General features: G+C 39.5%; 1 protein-coding gene across 1 annotated transcript in view; it reads left to right on the top strand.

Annotated features, from left to right (window-relative positions):
* CPM (carboxypeptidase M) overlaps nt 1-10,804 on the top strand; it is a 70,865-nt gene extending 60,061 nt beyond the window's left edge. The window contains exons 8-9 of the mRNA XM_046013091.1: nt 7,049-7,197; nt 8,385-10,804. Of these exons, the coding sequence (XP_045869047.1) occupies nt 7,049-7,197; nt 8,385-8,627 (392 nt within the window). The 3' untranslated portion in view covers nt 8,628-10,804. The remainder of the gene's footprint in view (nt 1-7,048; nt 7,198-8,384) is intronic.
* The last annotated feature ends 7,095 nt before the right edge of the window (nt 10,805-17,899 follow it).

Consider the following 17,899-nt stretch of genomic DNA (forward strand, 5'->3'; position numbering starts at 1 on the left):
GGCTGATACCCTGTGATAAGGGATGTTAAGAAGTAATTTTTCATCAACATCCTCTTAGCATTTATTAAGATTATTGGGTCCTCTCTTGATCAATATTCTGGTATTTTGCTACTAGATTTTCATCATGAGCACATAGTAATTTAGCCTTTCTATTATATTTCCTTATTTGGTGTTCCTCTGCCTATTCTAAAATTTCTCCTTTATCAACATCAACGTGGGAGTGCAGCTGAACAAAAAATATGCTCCACATAACTGCACTAGTCTTTCTGGAATTTCAGTCTAGCTGTAAGGGTTATTTTCCAAACTCTGAATTAAGGTGGGCTCTGAAGTATTGTGCTGACGTAATAATGCCAATGAAGGAGCTTTGTAAATGGTGAAGTAACATGCACGTTGTAGCATAACTATCATTAATTTGGAGGGCTTACAAGTCCATTTACACAGGTTTTATAAAGAATATTTATCTGCTTGTTCCTGTAACCAAGTATGCACGACCTACTTAAAAATATATAAGCACATCAACCCTGCCCCCTTGTGGTTTAAGATGGAAGGAATGAAGAGTCAAGAATTTAGGAAAGTAAAAAGCAGCTTGGGGTCAACCAGAAGTTTGCTTACTGTTCGAGACAAAGATTTTGTTGCTGTCAGAACTTTTACATTTTAAACTTTTCTGAAGGAAACTAATATATGCTTCGTGTTTTTCTGCTCCGTAAATAATTGGTCTGGGGGGTAGTTCAGGGTCATTTTTTCCTTGTGGCTTCTTCTCATGTCATTATGATGATGTGTCACTAAGTGAACACAGTGGAAGGTGAACAGTTAAAAGATTTCCAATGATCTTTTATTAGCTGTACTCCTGAAATTTTGAGGTGAGGAGTATGGTGTCAGGTTCAGTACGGGCTCTGGAGAGTAGTGTGGATTTACAGCCAGGCTCTGGGAGCTTAAGTTTATTTAATAATCCAAAGCCTTAGTTTCCTCATCTGTGAAAGTGTGATATTGCCTACATCATAGAATTAATGTGAGAATTCAAGGAGAACATGCGTGTTAAGCATTTGCCATACAGCCTAAAATACACTAACGATAAGTGTTCACTCCTGTTATTAGTAATAAGACACCATTAATCTGGACCATGAGACAAAACTACTGAGTCCCACATAGGTAAGTATCTTATTGTAAATTACTACACTGCCTTTTTTTTTTTTTTTTAAAGTAATCTCTACAGCCAATGTGGGCCTCAAATTCATGACCCCAAGATTAAGAATCACATACTCCACTGACTGCGCCAGCCAGGCACCACCACCTCCCCAACTTGTTGTAAATACACCGGCAATTTTTAATTTAGGATTTAGCGGAATCTACCAAGGGCAATGTTGTAGTAGTTTGGTGACTGAGTAAGCAACTTGGATTTAGGTTTCAGCACAGGTGCTATAAATGGAATATTTGACAACAAACAAATTTAGCCTGTAAATCTGATTGTTACCTGTATTTTAAGTTACCTCAGAAATAAGTTTACCAAGTTCTGGTTCAAGATGGCAATGTAGGAGGATCCTGAATTCATCTCCTCCCACAGACACACGGACTCCATAGCTATAAATGGGACAGTTTCTTCTGAAAGAAACTCAGAAACTACCTGAGCCATTCCTACAGGCTGGGCGAATGAGAATAAATTTATATTGCAATGGGTAGGAGAGGCTGAGACACAGTCCTGCCGTATGCCCCATCCCTGCTGCAGCAACCATATGGAAGGAGCTCACAACTCCAAGCAGCAAAAGGTTTGAGCCCCTTTGTGCCAGATTGCCAGATTTTAAAAGCCACACCCAAACAATTCCTGGAAAACACCTAGCTTTGAAAGTCACAGGGCTTGCATCCACAAGACCCTCAAGGCTATAGCGAACTGGGAAATAGTTCTTAAAGGGGCCACAAAGGTGCACCTGGCTGCCTTCCAGAGCCCAGTGCAGAGCCAGCCAACTGAAAGATGCCCAGGGGTTTTTTGTGGAAAAGGCCTGTTTGCTGGTCTTAAAGCTTTGACCTGAGGGCCAGGCATCCAATTTAACACACCTCTAGGGGTCTACTGAAATACTCTCCAAAGATGGAGGCTGGCAAACACCGTGTTTGCACTCTCCCTCCATCCAGGTCACCAGTCACTCCCAAAAGGAAGTCTGTGCATGAATTTGGTGCCCCAGTTTTTGGGGTTACCACCCAGGAGATATCTCTTAGTAGTTCTAGTAGCCAGTGTTCATGTGTTCAGTGTTTGTGTTCATGGCTCCAACAGGACACTAGCAAACAGTTTTTGTTTTTTGTTTTTTTTTATTTTTTTATAAACATATAATGTATTTTTATCCCCAGGGGTACAGGTCTGTGAATCGCCAGGTTTACACATTTCACAGCACTCACCACAGCACATACCCTCCCCAATGTCCATAACCCCCTCCCCCTGTCCTGACCCCCCTCCCCCCAGCAACCCTCAGTTTGTTTTGTGAGATTAAGAGTCACTTATGGTTTGTCTCCCTCCCCATCCCTTCTTGTTTCATTTATTCTTCTCCTATCCCCCAACCCCCCATGTTGCATCTCCACGTCCTCATATCAGGGAGATCATATGATAGTTGTCTTTCTCCGATTGACTTATTTCACTAAGCATGATACCCTCTAGTTCCATCCACGTCATCGCAAGTGGCAAGATTTCATTTCTTTTGATGGCTAGCAAACAGTTCTTTTTTTTTTTTTTTTTAAGATTTTATTTATTTATTTGACAGATAGAGATCACAAGTAGGGAGAGAGGCAGGCAGAGAGAGAGAGAGGAGGAAGCAGGCTCCCCGCCAAGCAGAGAGCCCGATGTGGGGCTCGATCCCAGGACCCTGGGATCATGACCTGAGCGAAAGGCAGAGGCTTTAACCCACTGAGCCACCCAGGTGCCCCTAGCAAACAGTTCTTAACTGGCTCTCACCCCAGGGCTTGGTGTAAAGGGAACCGGGAGGCACGTCCATCCTTGTCTTCCCCTGAAAGAGGTTCATGTGCATACTTTAAAAGCTTCTGTCTGAGGGTCTGGCGTACAATCGGTCTGACTCTAGGTACTGATAGGTCTGGGCACAACCTCAACTACTGGAAACTACTAAGCATAAAGACAATCACAAAGGGTTGAGAAACAACTGAGAACTAGCGCAGAGTTGAATGAGGAGGTTCATCTGCAAAAGACCACTTCTCCAGGACTGGAAGACCACATTCCAAACAAACAAACAACAAAAAAAAAAAAAAAAACAAGATAAAGCCCCCAAAAAGACCTTACTGAAATGGTGATAAGTGACTTACCTGATAAAGAGTTCCAATAGGGATCCCTGGATGGCTCAGCTGATTAAGCTGCTGCCTTCAGCCCAGGTCAGGATCCCAGGATCCTGGGATCGAGTCCTATATCAGGCTCCTTGCTCAGCAGGGAGCCTGCTTCTCCCTCTGCCCCTGCTCATGTGCATGCACTCTTTCTCTCTCTCCTTCTCTGGCAAATAAATAAATACATAAAATCTTAAAAAAAAAAAAAGTTCCAATAAGGACCATAAATATGCTCACTGAACTCAGAATAGTGCAGGAATGAAATGAGAATTTCAACAAAGAGGTACTTATAAGACACCACCAAATAGAAGTCACACAGGTGAAGAGTACAACAGATTCAACATCAGAATAGATGAAGAAAAATCAGTGAACTTGAAGACAGGACAATGGAACTAATCCAGTCAGAGTAGCAGAAAGAAAAGAAGGAAATAGATTAGAGATAGCTTAAGGAACTTATGAGACAACAGCGAGCATACCAACATCTGCATTACAGGGGTCCCAGAAAGAGAAGAGCGAGAGAAAGGGACAGAAAACTTATATGAATGGCTGAAGGGGTCCCTAACCTGGGGAAGGAAACAGACCTCCAGATCCAGGATGGCTGGAGAGTTCCCAATAAGATGAACTCAGACCCACACGAAGACATGTCATAATCAAAGCATCAGATGTTAAAGCTAGCAAATCTGAAAAGTGACAAGAGAATCACCATAATATTATCAAAGTTTGTTTGTTTGTTTTTTCCCCTCAGCAGAAGCTTTGCAAGCCAGAACAGAGTGTCACAATATATTCAAAATACTAAAAGAAAGTAACTGCCAACCTAGAATATCTAGCAAAGCTGTCCTTCAGAATTAAAGGAGAGAGAAAGGGTTTTCTAGACAAGCAAAAGTTAAGGAGTTCATCACCGCTAGACCAGGCTTACAAGAAAGGTTAAGGAAACTTCCTTAGGCTGAAATGAAAGAGTACTAATTAGTAACACAAAAACTCACTGGTAAAGGTAAATCTTTAATAAAATTCAGAACAATCTAATGTTGTAAAGGTAGTGGTTAATCACTTACAAAACTATTATGAAGTTTAAAAAGACAAAGTAGCAAAAATAACTATAATAGTTTGTTAATGGATATACAAGGTAATGAGATGTAAAATGTAGGCAGGAGGGAGTAAACATACAAAGGTATAGAATGCAATCATGTTATTATCAACTTAAAATAGACTGTTACAGTTTTACGTAAGTGTCAAGATAACCAAAGCTAAAAGCTATATGTAAAAAAAGATGAAGGAATCTAAGCATACCACTACAGAAAACCAACAGATTGCAAAGGAAGAGAACAAGAGCAAAGGAATTACAAAACAGCCAGAAAACAATGATCAAAATGGTAATAAGTACATAATTATCAGTAATTGCTTTAAGGACTAAATTCGCCAATCAAGGGGTGCCTGGGTGGCTCAGTGGGTTGGGTCTCTGCCTTAGGTTCAGATCATGATCTCAGGGTTTTGGGATCGAGCCCCACATCGGGCTCTCTGCTCAGTGGGGGAGCCTGCTTCCCCCTCTCTCTCTGCCTGCCTCTTTTCCTTGCCTGCTTGTGATTTCTCTGTCAAATAAAAAAAAAAAAACTTTTTAAAAAATTCTCCAATCAAAAGAGTGACTGGATAGATTTAAAAAAAAATAAAAACCATAAGACCCATCTATATATGTTGCCTATAGGAGACTCACCTCAGATATAAGGACACAACAGAGTCAAAGTGAAGGGGTAGAAAAGATACTCCATACAAATGGAAACCAAAAGAAAGCTGGGATAGCTATACTTACATCAGACAAAACAGACTTTAAGAAACCAATAAGAAACAAGGTTATTATAGAATTATAAATGAGTCAATCCAACAAAATGATATAACATAGGAGTACTTAACTATATAAAGTGAACATTAACAGACCTAAAGGATAAAATAGACAGCAATATAGTAACAGCAAGGGCTTTAATATCCCACTTTCATCAATGGATAGGTCATCCAGACAGAAAATGATACTTGACATATACAGAGCATCCCATCCAAGAGCAGCAGAAAACACATTTTCTTTAAGTGCACATGGAACATGCTCTAGAATAAATCATATGCCATGCCACAAAATAAGTCTTAATTTACAAAGACTGGGGCACCTGGGTGTCTCAGTTGGTTAAGCATCTGCCTTTGGCTCAGGTCATGATCCCAGGGTCCTGGGATCGAGCTCCACATCAGGCTCCCTGCTCAGTGGGGAGCACTTTTCCCTCTCCCTCTGCCCTTCTCCCTGCTGGTGCCTTCTCTCACTCTTGCTCTCTTTCAAACAAAATCTTTAAAAAAAAATTTACAAAGACTGAAATCATATCAACTATGTTTTCCAACCCTGGTGGTATAAAATTAGAAATCAATTACTAGAAGAAAACTGGAAAAGTCACAAATTTTCAGAGATGAAACAGCATCCCACCACACAACCAGTAGGTCAAAAGAGAAATCAAAATCTTGAAATGAATGAAATGAAAATACAAGATACCAAAACTTAAGGGATGCAGCAAAAGCAGTTCTAACGAGAAGTTCAGAGAGATAAATGCCTGCATTAAGAAACAGAGATCTCACAGAATTACTGAATCACTGTATTGTACACCTGAATCTAATATAACACTGTATGTTAGCTATACTGGATTTAAATTTTTTTAAAGATCTCAAAACAACCTAACTTTACATCTCAACGAACTAAAAAAAGAAAAAGAAAAAGCTCAAAGGAGAATGAAGAAACAAAGATCTGAACAGAATTAAATGAAATAGAAACTAAAAAGACAATAGAAAAAAATCAATAAAACTGAGCTGGTTTTTTTGAAAAGATAAACCTTTAGCTTAAACTCACCAAGAAAGAGAGCAAGAACTCAAAATCAGAAATGAAAGAGATGTTGCAACTGATACCCCATAAATGAAAAGGATCATAAAAGACTAAACAATTATATATACCCCCAAACTGGACAACCTAGATGATGGTGAAATCCACAGAAGCAAGTACCTACCAAGACTGAATCAGGAAAAAATAGAAAATTTGAGCAGACCCTTCACTAAGGAGATTTTTGGCATGTTTTTGATTACTAATTCAAACAAAAACCCAAGACTAGATGGCTTCATTGGTGAATTCCACCATTTAAAGATGATTTAATACCAGTCCTCAAACTCATTTTCCAAGGCCAGCATTACCCTGGTAGCAAACCCAGTGACACTACAGGAAAACTAGAAGCCAATATCCCTGATGAACATAGATGCAAAAATCCTCCAACAAAGTATTAGCAAACCAACTTAGACAATACATTAAAAAGGCCTTGATCAAGTGGAATTTATTCCAAGGATGCAAGGAGGGCTTAACACGTGCAAAATCAATCCGCATGATATACCGCATTAACAAAATGAAAGATAAAAATAATATGATCGTCCCAATAGATGCAGGAAAAAAATTTAACAAAATTTAACATCCATTTATAAAAACTAAACAAAAAATATTGAACTATGCTAACTGGATATATTGTGATCATTCACAGATATACATAAATCATTATGTTGTACATCTGACATTAATGTTTTATGACAATTATATCTCAATTTTTTGGAGAGGTTTGCCTTCTCTTAAATACTTATTATCCAAGCAGCTTAATAAATAACTACAAGAATATTTTTTCACAGGTCGTAAATTGTAGTGTTAACATTTAATGTTGTTTTTGTCTTGCAGGTGTAAAGGGTCAAGTTTTTGATCAGAATGGAAATCCGTTACCCAATGTAATTGTAGAAGTCCAAGACAGAAAACATATCTGCCCTTACAGAACCAACAAATTTGGAGAGTATTATCTTCTTCTCTTGCCTGGGTCCTATGTAATAAATGTAAGTATACAACCCTTATTATTGTTATTAAAGCATTTCAGAAATTGCAGTACTTGCCTAGAAGGAATCTGAAATAAGATACATCAGGACAGAAGGAAAGGACATCATCAGACTTGCATTTGGCAGGGAATGGGAGAGGTGGGAATAATAGGAACATACCAAAAAAATCATGTTTTTTCCCAACTGGCAGTATTTTAAATAGAAGCCAAAACCTATTGCGATATGTTCTATGATAAAAGATGGAATGAACCTTATTATTAGTAAGAATAATTAAACAATGTAGCCAAAGTACTTCCAAGTTTCATGGAATACCATTTCAATGCCCATTTCATGAAACATAATTTGTGCTATTAAAAAATGGATTGGGGGGGTGCCTGGGTGGCTCAGTGGGTTAAAGCTTCTGCCTTCAGCTCAGGTCATGATCCCAGGGTCCTGGGACTGAGGCCCCAGTCATGCTCTCTGCTGCGTGGAGAGACAACTTCTCCCTCTCACTTCCCCCACCCCGAATGGGGGGCTCGCACCTGCTCACTCCCTTGGTCTCTCATGCTCCCTCTCCTCCTCTCTGTCAAATACATATATAAAGCCTCTTTTAAAAAAGGTCTTTCTCAGTAGATATCATCTCTATTTAGTTTAGCACTTGTCCTCTTTTTCCTGATTTGTTCCACTGAAATCAATCAATCAATCTAGCTGAAGATTCAGACTCAGGGAGAAAGCCAGGTAAAATCAAAGCCTTTTGAGGAAGCAATAAACTTGTACACTTAGATCAGCTGCAAGGAAAATGGAATGAATTGAGAACAGAATTCCACTTATACACAATCTCTATACCCAATCAGGATATTAGTACAGAGTTGGAACAAAGGGTAACAGTCAAATCTTTACCTTTGCTCTCCATAAAAATGATGGGGAGAGCATCAGTCTGCGGCTTCCTCCTCCTAGCTCACATTTCCAGATAGAGGACTGGTCGCTTTATTTCACTTTGTAACTCCAGGGAACAGGCCTTGGACAGCTCTTTCCGTGAGTCGGCCTGAAGCTGTTCCTAGCCTGGGAGGCCTGGCGGCTGGTTATGTGTGCTTCATAAAGGCTGCATTTTAGTGGTCGATGTCGGTGTTTTTAGTGTTGGCACCATGAAACATCTGCAATCACTCAGATGATTGGTTTTTTTTGTTTGTTTGTTTGTTTCCTCTCAGGTTACAGTCCCTGGACACAATCCATACCTCACGAAGGTGGTTATTCCAGAAAAATCCCAGAATTTCAGTGCTCTTAAAAAGGATATTTTACTTCCCTTCAGAGGACAGCTGGATTCTATCCCACTATCAAATCCTTCATGTCCTAAGATTCCTCTGTATAGTGATTTGCCAAGCCACTCAGCTGCAACAAAGCCTGGTCTGTTCTTATTTTTAGTGACTGTCTTTCACATGTTTGTCAAATAAAGCAAAAGGTGAAACACAACCCCCATCACCACCTGGAATCAGGGATTACTCACACCAGGTTGCTGCAACTCTTTGGACTCCCTCTTTGGGACCTTAACTGAAGAAACACCATGGTCCTTCCCTAAGGAGAGAAATGGTTGTTTTCAAAGCACAACAAGCAATGTGTGGTGATAACAAAAGGAATGATTTAATCTTGACGAATGGAAGACACCTTTCAAGTACTGTCCACTTACACTTAATCTTGAAGTTGTCTTAGAATTTATAAGAAAAACTTGAGAATCAAGAAAGAAGTTCCTGCAAGGAAAAACAAGACAAAACACCCAGCAAATTTTGTACACAGAGAGCCAGGTGAATATAAGCAATGAAGACAAACCTCTACATGGAGTAGATGAACCATCTACAGAACCTGGCCATGAGTGCTATATGGGAAGATACAGTTAAGTGCCAGATAGAATTACTTCTCAGCACAGGGAGAAATGATGATAGGACTGGGACATATTTCATGCCACAAATGTTCTAAGGAAATAGTGGAAAGAGGCAACCATGTCTCAGTGGCTTGACCATGGGCCTGATGGGATGACAAGGTTCTATCTACAGAGCCCCAAACCAACAGTTCAATTAAGTCCCTCCATTCTGCACTCAGATGCCACAGTTCTGTCATGCTGATGACCTCCAGGTGTGTGATTCTAGCATCTTGCCTGAGCTTCAAACTCAAGTCCCAACTTCCCACTGTACATATCCACCTGGGTTTGACCCACAGGGTACCTCACACTCAATGATGTTGAAACTGAACATATTTTTCTTGCTGGAGCTGCTCTTAGTCCCTGTGCTTGTCTCTGGTATCACTGAACTTGAAACCTGAGATTCATCCTTGATATTTTCTCCTCTTCCCTCAGCCCAAGTCAGTCCGTCACGAAAGACTGATGTGAATTATAAATGTTGATTGATTCTCTTTCTCTCCATGGCTCGGAACATCAAGTTTAGGCCATCATAATTCACTGGCACCATTTCAACAGTTTTACTGGTCTCTTGTGCCTAGCCTTCTCTTCACATCTGTCTTCCTCACAGCACTGGGGAAGAAGGTCTACTCAAAAAAAAAAAAAACAAAAACAAAAAACAATGAACTTGCTTATAGTTTCTGTGCACTTAATGCACGGTTTGTGTCCTGCGTGTTAGCACCATTCTGACCCACCACCGCTCCTTTCCCGCACCTTTATAACTCAGTGCAGGTGTCAGCTCCTCCAGGAAGCCTTTGCTGACCATCTCCCAGTCGTTCCACTTCCTCCCAGTCCATCTGGGGACTTTTCCTCTTTGGTGCTCAAATTAAATGGGTTACCTCTATTATGAACTTACAACCGTATTATGATCTACTCTCATGTGTTATTTTCCCTAACAGAATGTGAGCTTTGAGGGTCTGTTCAATTAGTTTGAAAAATTCATTTTTCTATCTTCAGAGCCCAGTACATAGTAGAAACTGAATGAATGAGTGAACAAAGACTTCCATGAGCCTATACCCAGTCTCTCCCAGAAACCGTGTTGGGCTTTGAGTCATTTTGTCAAATGAGGCCCTACGCTTTGGCAGTCTCCAGCTCAGTAACAACACTGACAGAACAGTTTTCAAATATGTATCAGCAAATCAGTTCAAACATGGTGTTTTTACTATGCTTTGCAGTTATCCTAAGGTTCATGGTAAATGTATTATGTTACCAGTTAGCAACATAAGCTACTTTTATATTGAAAAACAAAATTTTTACCATTAGTACTCAACTGAAGCAACTATTCTCCACTATCATGAGAGTTAACCTGTCTTAAAATATTTTATGTAAGAATTAAAGGGGGAAACATCAAACCAAAAAGATAGCAACTCCTAAGCAGATTTCTAAATGCTGTGTATTGCTCATGGAATGTGAGTTGCCTTGGTTCTTTAAACCGAATGTTCCCTAGGATCTGAAAATGAAACTATACTGCACTTGCTATGTGATGAATGCGTGAGAACCACAAATGAATGGAAGCCACCTGGGCATTTAGGAACTATTCCTGTGCCAAGCTTAATCCACATGCACAAAATCATACTTGTTTATCTAAACAGCATTTGTAGTCCTTTTATCTCATAAAATCTGGTAATAATTTGAATATCTGGATAATTTTTATTTAAATAAACAGTAATTTATTATATACTTGAAAGTATGTATTAATATTACAGAAATGATTTTGGTATGCTACAATGCACACAGAACTCGATTTCCCATCAAGCCTTATTTTTCAGTCAGACATTCTGAGTTCTAACTTTTCTAAGATCCCAATTTTCAAAGGGACATGAACCAAAACCTGAACTGGTTTACAACCCTTAATGTCAATTCCTTAAGGAAATAATGTTTTCGAAATCAGAAATTTTATCAAACAAAATCATTTAGAGACAAGTAAAACAAACTCCAAGCCAAATCTAAACCAAACCTGAATGTAATACAGAGCACATTCAGGGCGCCTGGGTGGCTCAGTGGGTTAAGCCGCTGCCTTCGGCTCAGGTCATGATCTCAGGGTCCTGGGATCGAGTCCCGCGTCGGGCTCTCTGCTCAGCAGGGAGCCTGCTTCCCCCCACCCCCCACCCCCGCCTGCCTCTCTGCCAACTTGTGATCTCTCTCTGCCAAATAAATAAATAAAATCTTAAAAAAAAATACAGAGCACATTCAGGGCACATATTTTGTAGCAAAGTGCTCAGAAGTAAACTTTGTGGTGAGGGTCTAGTATGATTGGATCTCCACTAACCAAGTGTCCAAGGGGAGAAACCACCATGCAATTCCAACTACACTCAGACCAGAGCCTCAAATCTCCCCACATGACATCTTTCCTACTATCCTCTTACCATCTTAGGCTGGAGGTTATTATTATCCTCAGGTTCTAAGTTCAGGTGCAATTCCTTTTATGGAGGAAACAACATGGTAAATGTTTATACGATAGAGAAGAGTAGATGGAATGAGAATAAAATTTTAATTAGAAGGCAAGGCCCCTGAGTTCGAACCCACCCCACATTCAGTTTCCTTACCTGTTAAATGAAGGCCCCTGTTTCATGGATTTTGTGACTATCAAAAGCTGTTGTTTAATTTGCCATATTCTGATGTCCTTTCTGGTACTTGCCCAGGAAGAGAAAGGATAATTAACACTAGGTGGCATAAATATTTTGAAGACCAGGTCTTTTGCTTCAGATACAAACAGAATTGACCTGAAAACGGAAACCCTGGCTAGCTGGAATGAGCATTTAATAATAGCTAAGGAATCTCCTGAACAGCTTTTCTTCATGTATCTAAATTATGATAAATATTAACATGAATGGATCTAAATGAAGGGAGTATTTTGGAGAAATGTTAAGTCCCCACAGGTGTCATTTTGATTTTGGTGCTCAATTATCACGTCTAGAGCAGAAATATTTTTAAAAGTCTCTTAGCCTTTTTGAAAGTCTAGGAAATGAATGTTGTGTTTTGTTCCAGAAGTGAATTTGCTTTTGTAATGTTTTTTAAACTGTTAAAAGAAGTTACCTCCAGCTTTAGAAAGTAAAAATATCTGATACTGGATTGGAAATACCTTTTCCTAGGGCATCCAGAAAAAATGAGCACAGGATACGATCTCATTACAACAGGGTAAACTACTTATTAAGTTTGCTTTTTATTCTACAGTGACAATACAGTTGTCTATTTTATGACAGATCCCTTATAACTTCCTCATGACTTCAGATGTGGGAAGGCAGGAGAAAATGATTACTGAAGAGCCAAAAAGAAAAAAAAAAACCACCAACAACAAAAACCACATCACAATACCTAAAACAGAAGGTTAGGGAAAGAGTTGAACTTCATCAGAGACTTTACATCTATCACTAATAAGCAGATATTCTGCTCGCCACAAAACATCTTATCCTGCCTTAGCATATGAACTACTCCACAGCCTTTTATAGATGTTTCACAGCTGATTTATAAGTTTTCTCAGTCACTTTTTTCTGTACTACAATTAAGAACTTGCACAAATTGTCTAAAAGTTTATTGGGAAGGGACTATCACTACCTCTGAAATTAGTAAATTTAGAATATTCCTTTTTTTTTTTTTAAAGATTTTATTTATTTATTTGAGAGAGAGCAAGCACACGAGCAGGGTGGAGGTAGGGAGTAAACGGAGAGGCAAGCAGGCTCCCTGCTGTGAAGGGAGCCTGATGCAGGACTCAATCCCAGGACCCCCAGATCATGACCTGAGCTAAATTTAGGTAGACGCTTAACCAGCTGGGCCGCCCAGGTGACCCTCCTGATTCTTAATAAAGAATATTCATGTAAGCAATAAATATAGTTTCCTTCCATTACCATAAAAACAAATATGCAAGTGTAACAAAGTCCACATGCCAAACAGAACTGATGACCACCAAATAAAGCCTGGATAAGACCAAATTTATGATCTTTTTATGAGGCAGTAATAATGCAACAACTCTTCAAAATCCAGTCAATCCAGGACAGTTATGATAAAAATACTCATCCTGTTATATGTTATATTCTAAATCTAAATTTTGTACCATGGGGCAAATGATGGATGAAAAATGTGCTTTCTGATTTAAAAAAAAAATTGCAAACTTCAGAATGCACATTAATGTAGTAAAGTCACCAAGACATCATGCAGGAAAGAAATGGATTTTCCAAACATACTTAAGCAAGAGAACCATTTCCTTAAATAGTTTAGCCTAGGACCATCCCTCTGAGCTTATATTCCTTGATTACCAAAAATGTTTTGGGAAATGCTGGTATAGGGAGAAGTCTTTGTCCCAAGTAATAAATTTTGTTGATTTCAAAGTGCTTTTGAAACACAGGGCATAGTTAAAAAAGACTTGAAATTGGAAAATGAACAGCCCCCAACCTCATCACTGTAACCCCTGATGTCAAATTTCTGACCAAGCACATACAAGTTTGCCCTCTGAAACGTGTACGACAATTTAAATGGACATGGCTGAGTACAAAATGGCTAATTTAGAGGTACCAATTTCTAAAAATGATGAATACCTCAACTTAGTAAATGGGAAAAAAAGGTTTTCTCTTTTCAAGAGAATTCATTATATATAGAAACCCCTTTGGCAGAAGCTCCCTGGAACATTTTAGCTAGACTTCAATTATTTACAGTTCTTTAGAGGGTCCATTACTCCCCACTCCCACAAAAAGCAAGATGCAATTTTAAAATGGACTTAATTTTAAAACATTAGAATAGGGGAAAGAAGTATAACAAATGATTAATCCATTTTCTGGATGATAGAATTATGTGCTTTTGTTTTTCCAACTTCATTTTTGAAATTTTCTATTATTTACGATTTTTGTTTTTGTTTTTTAATATTTTATTTATTTGACAGAGAGAGATCACAAGTAGATAGAGAGGCAAGTAGAGAGAGAGAGAGAGGGAAGCAGGCTCCCTGCTGAGCAGAGAGCCCGATGCAGGACTTGATCCCAGGACCGTGAGATCATGACCTGAGCCGAAGGCAGCGGCTTAACCCACTGAGCCACCCAGGCGCCCCTGTTTTTGTTTTTTATAATGAAAGAAAAGCAAATGATTTAAAGACTGGAACCTCAAAGTTTGGGACACCAGTTTACACAGGTAATTGCTATATCTTCTTAACACATTCATTAAACATTTTCAGAGCTTATGCTGAAATAGCACTTACTTAAGTCAAAGTTAATTTAAAAATTATTTTCCCTTATTTACCACGGACATGAAGTTCTGAAGGATGAATACCAAAGGATTTCAAGGACCAAGGTGGGAAGTTTGTATTTTAACAAGCAAGAGCAGAACTCCACCACGTCTTTGCTCTCTAGCCCAGGAAGTTGTCTCCGAGTATTCTATCCCCTTAGGGGTCTACCTACCATCAAAGGACGCCTGCGGAGAACTCCCAGAGTAGTGCTTCCACCTTGTGGTCAGAAAAGTGTTTAACGAAAGAGATTTGGTCTTCTCACTTGGCTCTTAAAAAAGAACAAAATAGGGGCGCCTGGGTGGCTCAGTGGTTTAAGCCGCTGCCTTCAGCTCAGGTCGTGATCTCAGGGCCCTGGGATCAAGTCCCACATCGGGTTCTCTGCTCAGCAGGGAGCCTGCTTCCCTCTCACTCTCTCTGCCTACTTGTGATCTCTCTCTGTCAAATAAATAAATAAAATCTTTAAAAAAAAAAAAAAAAGAACAAAATAGGGGCACCTGGATAGCTCAGTGGGTTAAGGCCTCTGCCTTCAGCTCAGGTCATGATCCCAGGACACCATCGGGCTCTCTGCTCAGCAGGGAGCCTGCTTCCCTTCCTCACTCTGCCTGCCTCTCTGCCTACTTGTGATCTCTGTCAAATAAATAAATCAAAAAAAAATTAAAAAAATAATAAACGTGAGAAAAGGTGGAAAAACTTAATATAGAGGGATGTTTTAAGCAAAGCCTTACCAATTCTGTTAAATTCTGATACTGTATCAACTTTGGAAAACCACTGTTTTGTTAGACTGTTTCTCTTTTGCCTTTTACAGCAATTATTGCAACACTGCAAACTATTTTTTCTGGGTATTTTTAAAAACTGTCTTTTCCTCTTAAAATTTTGAGAAAACTACCCAGCTGTTTTCCTTGACAATCATGCTTTACTGAATGCCTCCTGTGCACACAATGCATTGTATTAGGCACTGGCCAGGGGTTGGGGGAGAGGGGGAGATACAAACAGATGTTACAACCTGCTTTTGGAGTGAAGATACAAAGCAACCTATCAATACAGTTAAGTGTGAACAAAGTACCTAAGAGTTGAGACAATGTAGAAGGGGAAAAGATAGGATTAATTCAAGGCTAATCCAGCTGGGTTTTGGAGTGGTAATGGGTATAAATGGATACAAGAAAAGTATTAAAAGCTACTATTTTTAAGTCTTTACTACCTGCCAGACCTATTGTAGGCTCTATAGATTTATCTCTAATTCTAAGGTCACAAAGCAAGTACCAGATCTGCTATTTGAATTTAGCCCTTCCCACTCCATTAAGATGAAAATGACTCATGAGAGAGAATGCAAATGAACTTTGCTGCAGTAAAAGGGTTTAAGAGTACAGAGGTGAAACAAAAGTAGCTGTTTCATAGAGAAGTCTACAAGTCTAAAATGAACCACAGAACATTTGCGATAATACTAAACAAGAAATAGAATCACTTAAGTTTTTTTTTTTCCTGTATTTAAATCAGGGGACCAACATGAAGCTATCTGTAAACTACCTATAAATGAACCAAAAATGGGAGAGACCAAAGGCAGTGAGGTCAATTCAGGTAGGTTTTACTGGGATCTTGGAAGAAGGCATAATACAGGGTGTGACCTGGAAAGGTGTACGAAAACTAACACATAAAAGCACTAAAACTTAACAGAAATGTTTAAATGGAATTCATCTAACATGACAATAACAAAAATGGGGGGAAAAGACAAATTTTGCAATTTGGAATGTGAAAGATGTTACCATAGCAAGTTGACTTTGTTAGTAGGGTATCAAAATTATATTTTCAAGGTAGATCTGTGGGACTGAAACAGGATGAGAGGAAAATGTTTTTTGTTTTGTTTTTTTTGTTTTTTTTTTTAAAGATTTTTTTTTATTTATTTATTTGACAGAGAGGTCACAAGTAGGCAGAGAGGCAGGCAGAGAGAGAGGAGGGAGCAGGCTCCCCGCGGAGCAGAGAGCCCGACGCGGGGCTCGATCCCAGGACCCCGAGACCACGACCCGAGCCGAAGGCAGCGGCCCAATCCACTGAGCCACCCAGGGTGTTTTTTTTAAGAGTTGAGAGAGCATGAGTGAGTTGAGCGAGGGGTCAGAGACAAGGGAGAAGCAGACTCCCTACCAAGCAGAGAACTCTGTATGGGGCTTGATGGCGGAGGCTCGGATCATAACCTGAACCAAAGACAGCCGCTTAACCAACTGAGCCACCAGGTGCTCCAATGTCCATAATTTTTTAAAAACATGCATCTTTAAAGAAGAGCTTTAAAAGAGAATAAAAATTTGTTTTAGGATCATCTCTCTCCTAAAAATAACCAATTATGGTCTCTTATTCAAAATATTATTTTAACAATTTTAATACATCATTTCAAATGTATTACCTATAATAAATTACTGAACATGTGGTGAGTCCCCCATCTGCTTACACTTGAAACTACTCGTTCTATGTTCTGTTGTTTTATTAGTTCCTGTTAACAGTCCAATTTATAATTGAACACTTCTGAACACCTTATGTGCTACTGCTTTAATATATTTATTTTCTTTAAGATTTTATTTGACAGAGAGAGATCACAAGTAGGCAGAGAGGCAGGCAGAGAGAGGGGGAAACAGGCTCCCCACTGAGCAGAGAGCCTGCGGGGCTCAATCCCAAGACCCTGAGATCATGACCTGAGCTGAAGGCAGAGGCTTTAACCCACTGAGCCACACAGGCGCCCCTATATTTATCTTTTTAAAGCAGTACTTGTAAATATCCAAACCCTACTATATATAGGTAAAAGCTGGGTCTGTATGATAGGCAATATGGCCACACACTTAAGATAAACACTTTTCTGTAAAGACGAACTCAAACCCCAGTACAAAATCCAAACAGCGAGCAAGTGCAGCCACGACCTTTCCACAATGCCATGACAACTTGCAGTTACCACCCTAAACCAACAGATGTCTACACACTACACACTAATTAGCATCTTTAAAACCTTCATTGAAGGGGCTCCTGGGTGGCTCGGTGGTTAAATCTTCTGCCTTTGGCTCAGGTCATGATCCCAGGGTCCTGGGATCAAGCTCTGCATCGGGGCTCAGCAGGGAGCCTGCTTCTCTCTCTCTCTCTGCCTGCATCTCTGCCTACTTGTGATCTCTCTCTGTGTCAAATAAATAAATAAAATTAAAAAAAAAAAAAACAAAAACCTTCATTGAAAATGAAGGTGAACAAAATGATGCCAATAGCTAACCCCGGTCTGACTTCGGAGCCCACAGATTCCTGCTTTGAAGTCATCTTTAAGACAGGTCCCAATGCTTCGAGAGTCACTCAAGAAATTCTTATTGATCACCTATATTTCAGTGTCACAATCAAGTTGTTCATGACCTCATGGAATTTAGCTTCAGAGATGATACAGAGAAATTACAGGAAATTACAACAGGGCTTTTCATGCTGACAAGTAGCAGGGTGGTTATTCCTAGCTTTCCTCCCTGCCTACATTCCTTCCAAAACATTCACCATCACTTGTTGAGAAACCACTTAAGCCAACCTGACATGAGAAAACACAGTGAATGAGAGCG

The sequence above is a fragment of the Meles meles genome, chromosome 7, assembly GCF_922984935.1.
Source record: "Meles meles chromosome 7, mMelMel3.1 paternal haplotype, whole genome shotgun sequence".
NCBI classification, from domain to species: Eukaryota; Metazoa; Chordata; class Mammalia; order Carnivora; family Mustelidae; genus Meles; species Meles meles.